Consider the following 14,084-nt stretch of genomic DNA (forward strand, 5'->3'; position numbering starts at 1 on the left):
GGTTTGACCTCCTTGCAGTCCAAGAGACTGTCAAAAGTCTTCTCCAACACCACAGTTCAAAAGCATCAATTACAACATAATTACACCATTGAGATTATACCATCGGAGAAAGAAATGGCAACTCATTCCAATATTCTTGCCTGGAAAATTCCACAGACAGAGGAGCCTGGAGGGGCTATAGTCCATGGGGTCACAAAGAGTCAGACACGACTGAACATGCTTGTATATTTATACCACTGAGGGGTGGGAATTCTGCAAAGGGGAAATGAGGAGATCCATGCTGGGGAAGAGTCTGGTGTATGAAGCAGGTTGGCCAGAAGGGATCTGGATTTTTCAGAAAACAACATTGAAGAGAGAAGAGTGAAGGCATAGAAGCAGCAAGCATTGATCTACATGGGAGACAATGAGTAGAAGGCTCTATGGGAGGGAGGGACGGAGCCTCTAGGCTTTATCCTCCTGTGCTTCCCAACCTTCCACATAACATGGCACACGTTCTCTACCTCAATGCTTGAGTAGGTGACCACTGGCGGCTCTGTAGTCCTGGGCCCTGCCAACAGGAAGCTCTATTCTAATCAACTGGCTCTGAGAACTTGAGGGAGTTAGAGTACCAGTCAGCTCAGCTATAAGTGAAGAGGGAAGCTTAGGGAGTTTCTATTGTCCTGGTTAGGGTTTCTAACATTTACCTATTCCTAGGACTTCCCTTGGAGAAGGCGATGGCACCCCACTCCAGTACTCTTGTCTGGAAAATCCTATGGATGGAGGGATTACAGGTGGGCTGCAGTCCATGGGGTCACAAAGAGTCAGACACGACTGAGCGACTTCACTTTCACTTTTCACTTTCAGGCATTGGAGAAGGAAATGGCAACCCACTCCAGTGTTCTTGCCTGGAGAATCCCAGGGGTGGGGGAGCCTGGTGGGCTGTCGTCTATGGGGTCGCACAGAGTCGGACACAACTGAAGCAACTTAGCAGCAGCAGCAGCAGGACTTCCCTGGGAGTCTGGTGGTTAAGAATCCACCTTGCTATGCATGGGATGCAGATTCGATCCCCCGGCAGGGAACTAAGATCCCACATGCCTGGGAGCAACTGAGCCCAGGCACCGCAACTAGAGGGTCTGTGCATTGCCACTAAGCCCAATACAGCCAAATAAATGAACAAATATTAAAAGATAAAATGAACTTTAAATGTACCTATTCTAGGGGCCAGTAGATGAGGGGACAGAAAGGAAGAGGAGAGAAAGAACACAGCTGTGGGATGGATGCCAGACCTGGAATGTGCGGATGGAGATGGTGTGGAGATTGTGTGGTGATACCTATACATCTCTGACTTAGCACAGCCTCCCAACAGGGTGGGCTCGAAGGCCATGCTGAGGAAGACCTCATCTCTACAGAGATCTAGGGAATCAAAGGGCACTTCAGCACACACCCAAGATGAGAAGAAAGGGCAAGGACCACAGGGGAAGGACTGCTTCTGTGTCTCAAGGCCTGAGAGCTAGGAATCAAGGAAACAGGATGGTGTAGGGTCTGCACCAAGGTTCAGCTGGCTGAATAGCAAGGGACCACGCCTATACTTCACGTTCAACAGAGTTTACACACTGAAGTCCGTTACACAGCCACTGAGATCTGTGGTCTTATATTCCTTTGTACTGTTGATGTGGCAGCAGAGAAAAGAATTGAAAACCAGTGGCAGCAGATTGCTCTTAGGGAAACCTTCTCTTAGGGGCTGCTTTCTGGATGCAGTATTTCGCCCTTAGGGGTCTCCCTCCTCAAGGAGAATAGAGAACTCACGTGTTTTTGGTGGCTTTAACTAATGTTCTGGGCTTCCCTGGTGGCACAGATGGTAAAGAATCTGCCTGCAGTGCTGGAGATCTGGGTTCAATCCCTGGGTGGGGAAGATCCCCTACAGAAGGCAATGGCTATACACTCCAGTACTCTTGCCTGGAAAACTCCATGGGCAGAGAAGCTTGGTGGGCTGCAGTCCACAGGTTCGAAAAGAGTCAGACACAACTGAGTGACTAACACTTCACACTTCAGCCAATGTTCTACTGCTAAAGATGGGCATATTCGCTTTGGGGATCCATGTGTGTATTTAGTTAACCCTGGAATCTGGTGTGAGAGCAGCATGGTTCCAGTTTCATTAATGAGGTGCCTCTGCAGGGATTTTGAGGCTACAAGGTCTGATTCAACAGAATTTCCAGTTACTAGAGCTGAATAAACGGCAGAGTTTTACAGACCAACTAATTAAAACTTGGAGGGAGAAAGGTTCATTTTCTGTCAGGATTCATTTAGGACAAAATGATTGAGCTGGACTCATTCAGAAGAGCCAATTCTTACATGAGTAATGAAGCAGAATATTAATATACAGTTACTGAAAATAACTTCAGCAGTGACCACATTTGTGAATCGGTGAGTTGGCATCCGAATGCTTAATAAACTGAACCCTAGCATTGGGGAATGGGGGGAGGCTCAAGAAAAGCTCAGCTAGTTTCTGAAGATATATATTTTAAATCACACACACGTATAATAATTTAGCAAACCAGTTGCTCTCCAACAAAAACCATTAAACACCTTGCTTGCTTTTTTTTCACCTTCAGAGCGGAATCTTATCACATCTCACTCACGTCGAGACTAATTTTCCACCTGGCTTTTCTCCTTCTCTTTGTTTTGGTCGGTCATCCCCTGGGAAGGACATTCATCCCTTGCTTGCTTATAAATGGATGCCCTCATTAGCCTCACCCATTGATGGAGATTTATTTACTCCAAGGGAACAGATGATAATTAGACCCTGTGATGTGGAGGGGTTGAGGCAAAATAACACTGTTCCTGTCCTTTTCTCCAGTAACTAACATTTCATTCTTTTTAGGAAGAGACCTTTAGAGGTCTTTTTCCACTGATGAAACATCTAACAACTAAAACCAGGGTTCTGGGAAGAATCCCAGGATATTAAGAGGAGATAAAAATTCTGGAAACCAATCTAAGAACCAAGCCAACTACACTGGGGTTGAATCAGTGATAATAGAAAATGGCAGATCATCCTAACCTCCCAAGGTGCTGATGAGAGCCTTCCCAGCCCCTTCTCACACTGACTTCAAAATAATAAAAGACACAGGGGTTGAGATTCTGTAAAGTTTATCTAATTTAAATATAGGGGAAAACTAATTACTGTCATGAGAAAAAAAAATCCATTCTGGGACTGAAGCTGAAGCTCCAATAGTTTGGCACTCTGATGCAAAGAACTGACTCATTAGAAAAGACCCTGATGTTGGGAAAGCTTGAAGGCAGAAGGAGAAGGGCACAGCAGAGGATGAGATGGTTGGACAGCATCATGGACTCGATGGACAGGAGCTTGCTCAAACTTTGGGACCTAGTGAAGGACAGGGAAGCCTGGTGTGCTGCAGTGCACGGGGTCGCAAACAGTTAGACATGGCTGGATAACAAGGATCCCAGCAAAAGCACCTTAAAAAGTTATTTATGTTAGAGCACCCTTCACCCCATGCTGGGTTCCTGTTGGTGTCCCCTCCAAGCAGAGAACACTGTCCTACAGCGGGACAGTTACAAAGGGGTCAGAGTCCCCAGTCAGGGAACAGTTTAACCTTTTAGTCCCTCTTACTTTTGCCGAAGTATCAGCAGTGTGAATCAGCTTGAGTTAACTGTTAATATCTCACAGTAGCATAGCATGCTTATTTTTCTTTTCCTAGTATTCCTTGTTCTAGGAAAAAGAATATGAATCCAATTCTGGAGGTGGGTGGTATTAGGCATAAAGAGAGCAAGCATGTGAAATAAATATTATCTTGGCTTTGACGACCTTTTCTTATGGAAAAAGGTAACATTAATAAAGAAAAGAAACAGAGAAAGCATTGATAGCAGACACTGCTTATATGCAGGCCGGGCACACCCTGGCCTCCATCAGTTATTTACAGGGTCCCTCCAGGGAAACCATTCCCACCCACCAGTCCACGTGGGGGGTGGGACGGCTGGCAAGGGGTTAAGGGGATGGCGGGTTGGTGGGGAGGATGGGAAGTTGGAAGATGAGATCCAATCTGATAAGAGAGGACAGAGGGTCACCTAGGAAGCCTCTTCCTCTGAAATCGCTCAATTTTGCCTCTCTCTGAGCTCTGGGGTCTCAGATGCTTCCTTGTGGTTGGTGCTGGAAGACAGAGAGGTAAAGCCAAGCTGTGGCAATGTCGGGGAGGAAGAAGGTGTTGGCCTTGTGGCAGGAAAAGGAAGCAAAGGGCCCTGCTATGAGGCTGACTCATCCCCGCAAAGGCTCACTTCAGAGCTGGGTCAACCATTTGCCCATTTGAGGGTGGGAGAAGAGGTGAGATGAGAGAAGGGCTGCCTGAGAGGGTGGAGGAAACTGCTGTGCAGGGGTCTGAACTGGCTGACCTTGATTACAGATGGGTGCCCTCTCTTTCTTCCTGCCTCAAACCTGATTTCAGTGCAGTTCTCTCATATAAGGTGTATCCTGAGGAAAGACTGAATGAAGCCTGAGAAGACTGTCATTTATGGTATAGTTTTTTGTTTTTTGTTTTAGGAAGAAAGAGACCATAAATTGAATTTTCAGTCGTTTCCTCCCATCCCATCCAGTTGTTTCCATTTCTTTTCTGTGGAGACAAAACAGCATGGTGTTTAAGCATCCAGGCCAGGGGGCCAGACTGCCAGGGCACAGATCTCAGCTTTGCCACCTCCTAGCTGTGGCCTTAAGCAAATTATTTAACCTTTCTGTAAATCAATTCCCTTATCTGTGCAATGGGGCCAAAAGCACCTACCTCACAGCATTGTTGTGGAAAATAAAGGATTTAATACTTGGAGAATACCTGGAACAATAGGTGGCAAGTATCATCTCTTATAAAGGTCAACGTAATCATTCTGCTTTACGGGTAAGGGAATGACAGTAACTTGCCAAGGGAGAATCTGACTCAGATGATAAAGAATCTGCCTGCAATGTGGAAGACTCAGGTTCAATCCCTGGGTGGGGAAGATCCCCTGGAGAAGGGAATGGTGACCCACTCCAGTATTCTTGTCTGGAAAATCCCACAGACAGAGGAGCTTGGACATGACTGAGTGACTAACACTTTCACAGAGCCCACAGTGAATCCACAGCTTTCTTTTTAAGAAGTTGAGTTACTATCTCTGTGATCACTCCTCTTTTCTAAATATAGCGTGGGATTTTAAATGACAAAAGTTCAGCAGGCTGCCTCCTGGGGAAAGAGGGGGTGGTTCACAGCAACTTGAGCTGTTAGACTTGGGTTACACTAAATCACTAAATTACCTTCTATTAAGTTCTGGTTCTGGTTAGCCAGACAGCTGTTTCCTTCTCTAAAAAGACATGTTTGACTTTCTGTTTGACCTAGAAATGGGAGGATCTCCTACAGGCAAATTTTTCAAAAGTGTGAGTCGCTCAGTCGTGTCCGACTCTTTGCAACCCCATGGACTGTAGCCCACCACGTTCAAAGGCTTAGTTAGTAAAAATCATTTTGGACTTGGGATCCAAGATGTATCTTGGGGTCTTGACTCTAGGATCCATTGAAGCACCCATTATAAGCTCTTAAGCTTCATCTAAGAATGATTCATGGTGAGGAGAGAACAAAATGTCTGATGCCCTGGTCTATAAAATGGGAAGATTAAGAAAGTCTCTGCTTTAGACTTGAGACAAGTGGGGTGAAGTGCTTTGGGTTCCCATGGGAGAGATGCTAGAGGAGTTCCAAGTGATATTATCAGGCATAACTAATTGTCTTTCCATGACCAAAGGGAAAATAGAAGTCAGAGTTTAGGCAGGGGTTAAAAAAAAAAAAAGTCGGTTGAAGGAGCCAGTACTCCTTCAAGTCAGCTCCTAGTGGTTAAAATCTTGGGCGGTGTTATATTCTCTGTCCTAAACGATTTTCAGGATAATACAGAAGTTTTTAAAATAGATAAATCAACGCACTTACAGTGACATCTTTCTTCACTCCCTTCAGTTGTAATGTTAGATGTCTACCTTGTCAGAAAACTCCAGAAAAAGAAGATCCTAGATCTCCTAGGGCCGTGGAATTTTTAAAAATCGGAACCAAATCTCCCTGACTCCCTTCAATTTTAGCTCTGCAGCTGAACGGAAGCTGCAGCGAGATGTGATGGAAAGAGCATGCATAACGACCTGTGCCATCATGACAATTCCCTCCCTCTGAACCTGTTTCCTCGTTTACCAACCCCGAGGACTAAATTTATAGCTTATCACTAGGATCCCGTCCAGCTCTGACATTCCCGCTGGGAATAGATTTGTGGACGCTGGGCTCAGTGGGCGCACACGGCACCTCTCCGGAAGATTTCGCTCAGAGCCCAGAGGGGAAACTAAACCCGGGAAAGCGAGACAAAAGTGGGCCCATTGACGCGGCTCCCAGCCCGGCGGGAGGAGAGTGCTTTCTCTGGCTGTAGGGGAGAGAGGAAAATCAAACAGACAGGAGGGCGGGCGTGGGGTTTCTAAGGAGCTCCTGCGGGAGCCACTCGGCTGGGTGCAGGGCAGACCCGGCGCGGGTGGAGCCGAGAAGCAGGGATGCTGCGGTGGAAGCGATGCAGGTCTGGGCTCCCGGGGTGCGGGCAGAAACGCTGATAAATCCGGGGGAAGAGGGCCAGGAGGGAGCCGAGGGTGAGGGAGGCCCTCACCTTCTCGAGATCGAGGCTGTCCCGAGGGGCGGGAGTGTGGGCGTGCGAGCGGGCGCCTGGGCTTACCTGGGTCTCCTCCTCTGAAAGGCCTGCCTCCGCCGCGATCAGGCACAGCGTGGTGGGGTCCGGGTGCTTGTTGACCTTGTTGAAGTTGTACTCCAGGATCTCCACCTGGTCCTCAGTGGGGCCGCTCGCGGTCTCGGTCGACATGGTCCCGGTACGGCTGCTGGAGAGGGAGAAGCGGCGATGATGAGCGAGGCCGTGGGCAGAGCGCAGGGAGGAACAGCGATCCGGGGTGCCCTCAGCCCGCCGGGGTGTCCCCGCCCGCGGTGGCACGGCGCGCGGGTGTCCCGCGCTGCAGGCTGTGCCGGGAGCCTGCGCGGGGCCCTTCCGGGGGCCCGCCTAGGGGATCCCCCAGTAGACCTGCGCGTCCGTGGGCCTCCCTCCTGACCCCAATTTTTACAACAGGTTTCCCTGGGGCCCCTGCTCTAAGGCAGTGGGAGGAGGAGGCGGCCGCGCCCTCCGCGCCTTGAGGCTTTAAGGAAGGAGTGGAGGAAGAGCGGCGGTGATTTTTGAAAAACCGCCTTCAAACGCTTCCTCCGGGCAGAGGGAACTGCCCCGGGGACAGTCCTGACGGATCGCTGGGCTGGCAGCCCGGTTCCACGGCGGGACGCCTCACCCTTGCAAGCCCTGCTGCCTCTAAAGCGGTTTAGCACTTTGCAGCCTCTCCAGGGAGGGCGGTACACCCCACACCTCCTTCAGAGAAATGACCCACAGGACAGAGGTTACTTTTCATAGTTGGGGAAATGGGGGCGGCGCTTTTAATGTCTGCCTTTTACAGAGGTGGAGATAGGTCCGCAGCGCTTCACCCCTGCACTTCCCAGGGCCAGGGACTGAGAAGCAGGAGAAATTTCCACCTGAGGGCTTGTGTGAGTCACCCTGCAATCTGCAACCTCCTTCATCCCTCTACCCCAGGTTTTTCGAACTAAAGCTGTGAGTAGGAATCTTCCTGTCAACCGGCTTTTCATGGCCCAGGGTGGCCTGGACATGGTTCTGGCAGGGTGCAGTAGAGTCCACTTCACTGTGAGCCTCTCTAGATGAGGATTTCCAAGACAGAGCCCAAATCCAGCTAGGAAGGATCTACAGCAACTATCTTTTTAATCCGACATCCCCTGTGATTGTATTAAAAATAACTGCAAAGTCAAGAGAACAGGTCTTTGACCAGCTTCAAGGTCTTTTATATTTCCTTACTTTAGAGCCAAACAGTGCTCTAGCAGGGGCTTCTCAGGTGACGTTAATGGTGAAGAACCACCTGCCAATACCGGAGACATAAGAGATGCCGGTTCAATCCCTGGTTCAGGGAAGATCCCCTGGAGGAGGGCATGGCAACCCACTCAAGTATTCTTGTCTGGAGAATCCCAGGGACAGAGGAGCCTGGTAGGCTGCAGTCCATGCGGTCACAAAGTCTGACACAACTGCAGCAATAGCATGCACGTATGGATTGTTCTAGCAAATTCGAGGCAACATGACTTCCTGCTGCATATCTCATACCTAAGTAGCCTCTGAAATGGGGCTAAAAAATGGCAGATGTGCACCCATCCCCTTTCCCCAGTTTAAAATGTATTGAGATATAGGAAGTTAGAGTGTTCAAGTTCTTGGCTGAAGACTTGGGACAGACAAGTCAGGACTTGCCATCTCTGACAGTAAAAGACAAGCACATGTGTGGGAAACACCTTGGTTTGTTGTTTTAACAAACAATTGCAAAATCAGCCAGCACAATCCTGAGTGGATTTTGATGTAGTTTGTACCTGGGGATGAGCCACACTCCACTGAACTGCCCGCATAATGTCCCCGAGGCTGTGATAAACTTTTATATTGTGACCTGCATCCTGGGCTCCCTAAATGTTTTTCGCTCTCCTCTCGGTCACTTGAAGAGGGTTTCCGGTGAGACAAGAAATCATTCTACTGTGAGAGAGCCTGGGGTCAAACCAGTTGTTAGGTCATAGTGAAATCTCGGTGTTTGTAGGCAGTTCTGTGCTCCCCAACTTTAAAATCTGTCCCAGTGATGCCTGTCCCAGTGGTGAGGCAGGATGAGGTTAAGCCAGGTCGTAAATGCCTCTTCTCCTGTTGGTACCTGTCCCTCTCTTTCTTTGACACAGAACTTCAAAGCTGGAAAGAACCTTGATGCCCAGCATCCTAGAATGGAAAGCCTTTGCTTCTGTTTCAGTACTGTGCTCTTCTAGACCCTTCTCAACAGGCCATCCTGTCTTTAGTTTGGCAGAAAAAATCAGGCAGGGGCTTGTTGCTATTTTGAATGGGCACTGACTGACCTCATAGGATACCAACTCCAGCCAAACCTGACCACTGGAACCACCCCCACTGCTCATTTTGCCTGGAAAAAAAAAAAAAAAGAAAAGAAAACACAGGCAAGAGGAAACTCCTGCCTCGGATTTTATTCCTTGCCCTAGAAAGAGTCCAACTATTTCCAGTGACACAGTTACGGTGGCTCTTCCAGGAAAATTTTTGCTGCTTCTTTGTAGAATCCCCAGTCTTTCAGAAGTGTTCATCAAATGCACAAATTTATAAACTGAACTCAGATTCAAGGACTGTTCCTCGTGTACTTCTTTCCCTCTTTTTGTTTCTTAACCATTATTACATGATTCTTAATCAGGTGCATTTTCTCTGATAATTTTGTGGCTCCCTGTTACAGGACTTTGTATGAAGTTTTATGGATAGGTCCACTTGGCTTTAAAATTCTCCTTGAGTTATTTGACTAAGGGCATTGGACTTGGTTGGTTGCTATGGGAGGACCATTAGAAAGTACCTACTTCTCTAACGTACACCAAACAAACTTGATTTCTAGAAACGAGGATAGAAGATCTAACCACAATAGAGATATCTACCTTTTATTTCTCCACAAAACTCAGTCTCTGTTGCTTCGGTTATCTTTGGTTAACATGTGTTTGCTGCTGCTCCTCCATTTCTTCGTTCCCTCTCTTTCTTTCAAAGAAAATTTATAAATCACATCACTCTAGTAACCTTGGCCTTACAAAACTTCTCAACTCTTTCCAGTAAGGAAACTGTTGAAAAACATCTCTGAAGGTAGTCTAAACAATGTCAGATGAAAGGAACTAAAAATATTTTAAAGCTTCTTAAACTTTACTCTGAGCACAAGTTGTATCACTGCTGTGGTTATTAATATCTTATGAAACATTCAAAGAGTCCTGTGGTTGTGTTTTCTTTTGTGGTTGCAAGAAGACAATGCATAAACTTTTGCAAGAGGTTAAATGAAAACTGCTGGCTCTTTTGTAAATTTCAATGCCTGGATAGACATTTGTGCCAATGTTATAGCTTTACCTTTGTCCCTTAATCCTATTGCTATTGCTAAGTCACTTCAGTCATGTCTGACTCTGTGCGACCCCATAGATGGCAGCCCACCAGGCTCCCCCATCCCTGGGATTCTCCAAGCAAGAATACTGGAGTGGGTTGCCATTTCCTTCTCCAATGCATGAAAGAGAAAAGAGAAAGTGAAGTCGCTCAGTTGTGTCTGACTCTTAGTGACCACTTGGACTGCAGCCTACCAGGCTCCTCCATCCATGGGATTTTCCAGGCAAGAGTACTGGAGTGGGGTGCCATTGCCTTCTCCGCCCTTAATCCGATAGTCATTTATTTATTTATTTTTTTGAAAGCATCTACCTATATGAACCAGCTCATGGAGGGTGCTACTAGCTGGGACCTGCAGAAATCTCTCTGGGCTCACATTTACTATCTTTTCCTCCCCCTCCCAGCCATTCTGATATCTCTGTAATGCCAAAAATACCAAACTAAGAGGAAAAGGTTATCAGTGGCATGGGACTTCCTGGACTTTTCTGGTGGTCCAGTGGCAGAGAATCCTTGCTCCCAATGCAAGGGCCCTGGGTTCAATTCCTGGTCGGGGAACTAGATCCCATAAGCCACAACTAAGACCCAGTACAGTCAAATAAATATGTTAAAAAAAAAAGTGATCAGTGGCAGATACTCTTCATAAACTGTCCCATGGTGAACTGACAAAACAAAGAAAGCAGATGGATCATTCTTTAGGGTCATCTCCCAATTTACTTTAGCTTGTGTCTCCTTTATGTTGACTGTGGACTTTCTGGAAGCAACGAGCTCTTGAACCATTCTGTATTTTCTTAAGTGAAAAAAATAACATGCCACCATTTCTCCAAGGAAAATCGTGGGTCTTTGGAAGCAGAGCTTTCTCCCTCATCACTTACTGAGCTACTCTGGATGGAGTGCCAGGGGGAATCACCCAGGCTGTCAGTGTCTCTCAGAAATTGACACATAGGAGTAGAATATTGATCTGCTTCCTCAGGCTGACACAAGGCTATGTTAAAGGAAAGGACTTTTCTTGTTTTCACTTGTTCTTCAAATATGAACCTGGTGGTTAATGTCTTTAAGCTTAGAACAGTAGTTCTCATGCCTGCTGGGCCTTACAATCACCTGTAGAAATGTTCAGGACCACTACAGACCTCTTGAACCAAAACCACATTGTAGGAAGCCAGCATGGTAGAAACACAAAGAATATTTCGGCTCTCACAAGATTTTACAACTTAATTGTTAAAATCAACTATAAACATTTAGGACCTCTTATTTCTTATACTGTAAAGATGCTTTAAAGTATCTTCTAACTCTGCTGCTGTATATCATCTCAACACTTGAGCAGACAGTAGGTTGAGGTAGTTTTAAAGGAATAAACTTCTAAAAATATACATTGGAGAAGAAATTTAGACATTACACTATTTACCTTTCATATATATGGTCAGGAATGTGGAAAATGTCTTCAATATTATAAATTATTATGAGAAATTTCACTATGCTTTGAAAAGTTCAGAAATAATATAAAACCCTTTAAAAATCTTTTTCAAATAGAACATATTCTTGGGCTTCCCTGGTGCTTCAGTGGTTAAGAATCGGAGATCCCACTTGCCGAGGAGCAACTAAGCCCGTGCGCCACAACCACTGAGCCGGTGCTGCAAGACAAGCCATCGCGGTGAAAAGACAAGCCACCGGAATGAGAAGTGGAGCACACAATGAAGGGTGGCCCCTGCTCACCTCGACTGAGAAAGCCTTCATGCAGCAGCAAAAAACCCACCACAGTCCAAAAAATAAAATAAATCTTTAAAAAAAAAATTCTATTTTCTTTGAAGTTTTTTCTTTTTTTTAAATTGGAGTACAATTGCTCTACACTGTTAACTTTCTGCAGCATGACTAAGTTTATGCATATATCCTCTCCCTCACAGAAAAACACATTCTTGTGTTGAGATTAGAATTTGTTTTTTAATTTATTTTTGGCTGTGCTGAGTCTTCTTTGCCTTACACGGGCTTTCTCTAGCTGTGGTGAGCACGAGCTACTCTTTGTTGCGGAGCACGGGCTTCTCGTTGGGGTGGTTTCACTTGTTCCGGAGCACAGGCTCTAGAGGTCGGACTCAGGAGTCGTGGCACATGGGCTTATTGCTCCACGGCATGTAGAATCTTCCCAGACCAGGGATCCAATCTGTGTCCCCTGCATCGGCAGGCAGATTCTTACCCACTGCGATACCAGGTCCAAGATTAGAATGTAAGAAAGCGGACCATCATAAGGAAAATTCCTTCTACCTTATTACCATACAAATTTCCATAATTGATTTAGAAACCAAAGATTACAGTGGAAGAGATTTGCCAACCTTGACAAACGATTCTATACATTTTTGAATTTTCCAATGCAGGAAATGCTAAAGTTTAAGTTATCATTTATATAGATAATTTATATAAGACAACTTAAAGCTGAATATTAGATTATGAATACACCTACACACATATAGCATCATTGCTGTCTTCAGATAAACAAGGTTCCAAATCTAAATAGGAAAAGACTTTTTAATGCTACATTGATTACAATTTTACTTGTTAAAAAAAAAAACAGGAAAATACAACTAAATGTTAACAGTGTTTATATCTAGACTGTGGGAAACAGATGACCTAAATTTTTTCTTTTTTATATTTTTCTCCTTTTAAATATTTTTTACCTTGAAATTAGAAGATTTAGTATTTTTCTTTAAAAAATAGTCTTTTATTTTTATTTATTTTTAATTTTTAAAATTAATTTACTTATTTTAATTTGAGGCTAGTTACTTTACAATATTGTGGAAAAATTAGTTCTATCACATGTGTATGCATCCCTAAAAGAGCTTTCTAAAAGTTTTTATGTTTTTGAGATCTATAGAAATAATATCACACTATATATAATTCTTCTGTAGATTGCTTTGTCCATCAACATGTTTGCATATCTCAACATGTAGAGAAGTTCATTTATATTCAGTCGTTTCCATTTAGTGAACATACTACAATGTACTTATGTCTTTTCCTGTTGGTGGATATTTGGGTTGTCTCCAGTGTTTTGTTATTATGAACATTGTGTCTCTGAACATTTTTGTATATGTCCTCTGAAGCACTTTTAGGAAGATTTTTCTAGGAGTGGAACTGGTCATAAAGCATGTGACTAGTAGCTTTACAGCATTATACCAACTTCTTTTCCAAAACTGTTGAACAAAACTATACTATACTCCTCATACATACACTATTGATACCGTGTATAAAATAGATAACTACAAGAACAGGGGACTAATATAGCACAGGGAACTTGGTGCTCTCTGGTGACCTAAATGGAAAAAAATCCCCCAAAAAGGGGGGGATATATATGTATAGCTGACTCACTTTGTTGTACAGTAGAAACTAACAACATTGTAAAGGAACAATATTCCAAAAAAGATTAGTTTTTAAAAACTGCAAATGGAAAAAAAAAAAAAGAAAAACTGTACTGCTACCAGCAATGGATAGCATTTCCTTTGCTCTACATTCTCATCAACACTTGTACTGTCAAACTTTTTAATTTTTTTCCAAAATGGTTAGATTTTTTTTTTTCATCCATGAATAATATCTAAACCTTCTTGAAGCTGTTTATGTTTCCATCCTGCTTAACTTCTTGACGCTAAAAGTTTCCATACGTTTACTATTTAGTGTGTATAAAGAGTGTTTCCTGCTGGAGCCCAGAAGGAGATTTGAGGTATTTTTGGAGAGTTTAGACTGTCTGCAGGCTAGCTCGTTATTTCCACTGGTCACCAAGAACAATAGGAAAGATGGATGGAAAACTAATTACAGCAGACCTTTTGTCTGTATAATGCTAAAAATGTTTCTATCTTCCCTTCTACAGAGCTCCTGGGAGTCAGGACTTGACTCTGCACTTAAAAAATGCCTTAGCTGTATCAATTTATTATTCCCTCACCCTTAAAGCAAATATCAAAGTCTCCAGATCAAAAGGACAGAGATGGACTTAAAACAACTGAATAAGGAAGAAGAAAGGATGTAGGGATAGGCAGGAAGAATGAAAGAGATGATTTGGCTGTGGGCTTAAAATAAGATATAAACCT

General features: G+C 44.6%; 1 protein-coding gene and 1 long non-coding RNA gene across 5 annotated transcripts in view; one reads left to right on the forward strand and one right to left on the reverse strand.

Moving 5' to 3' along the window:
* The window catches only part of HOPX (HOP homeobox), a 31,508-nt gene that overhangs the window by 1,946 nt on the left and 15,478 nt on the right, over window positions 1-14,084 (reverse strand). The window contains exons 1-2 of one of the 4 annotated variants that reach the window (XM_040238269.1): window positions 7,316-7,427; window positions 6,703-6,862 (exon numbers count right to left, since the gene is read on the reverse strand). In XM_040238269.1, coding sequence (XP_040094203.1) covers window positions 6,703-6,846 — 144 coding nt within the window. In that variant the 5' untranslated portion in view covers window positions 6,847-6,862; window positions 7,316-7,427. Of the gene's footprint in view, window positions 1-6,702; window positions 6,886-7,315; window positions 7,428-14,084 lie in introns of those variants that run through there. The other 3 variants (XM_040238270.1, XM_040238271.1, XM_040238272.1) reach the window with 3 other exon arrangements.
* On the forward strand, window positions 6,453-11,808 carry LOC120862153. Its single transcript, XR_005720705.1, has 2 exons — window positions 6,453-6,549; window positions 11,548-11,808. It is a non-coding gene; the product is annotated as an uncharacterized LOC120862153 (long non-coding RNA).

This window comes from Oryx dammah, unplaced genomic scaffold (genome assembly GCF_014754425.2).
Source record: "Oryx dammah isolate SB20612 unplaced genomic scaffold, SCBI_Odam_1.1 HiC_scaffold_3, whole genome shotgun sequence".
NCBI lineage: Eukaryota > Metazoa > Chordata > Mammalia > Artiodactyla > Bovidae > Oryx > Oryx dammah.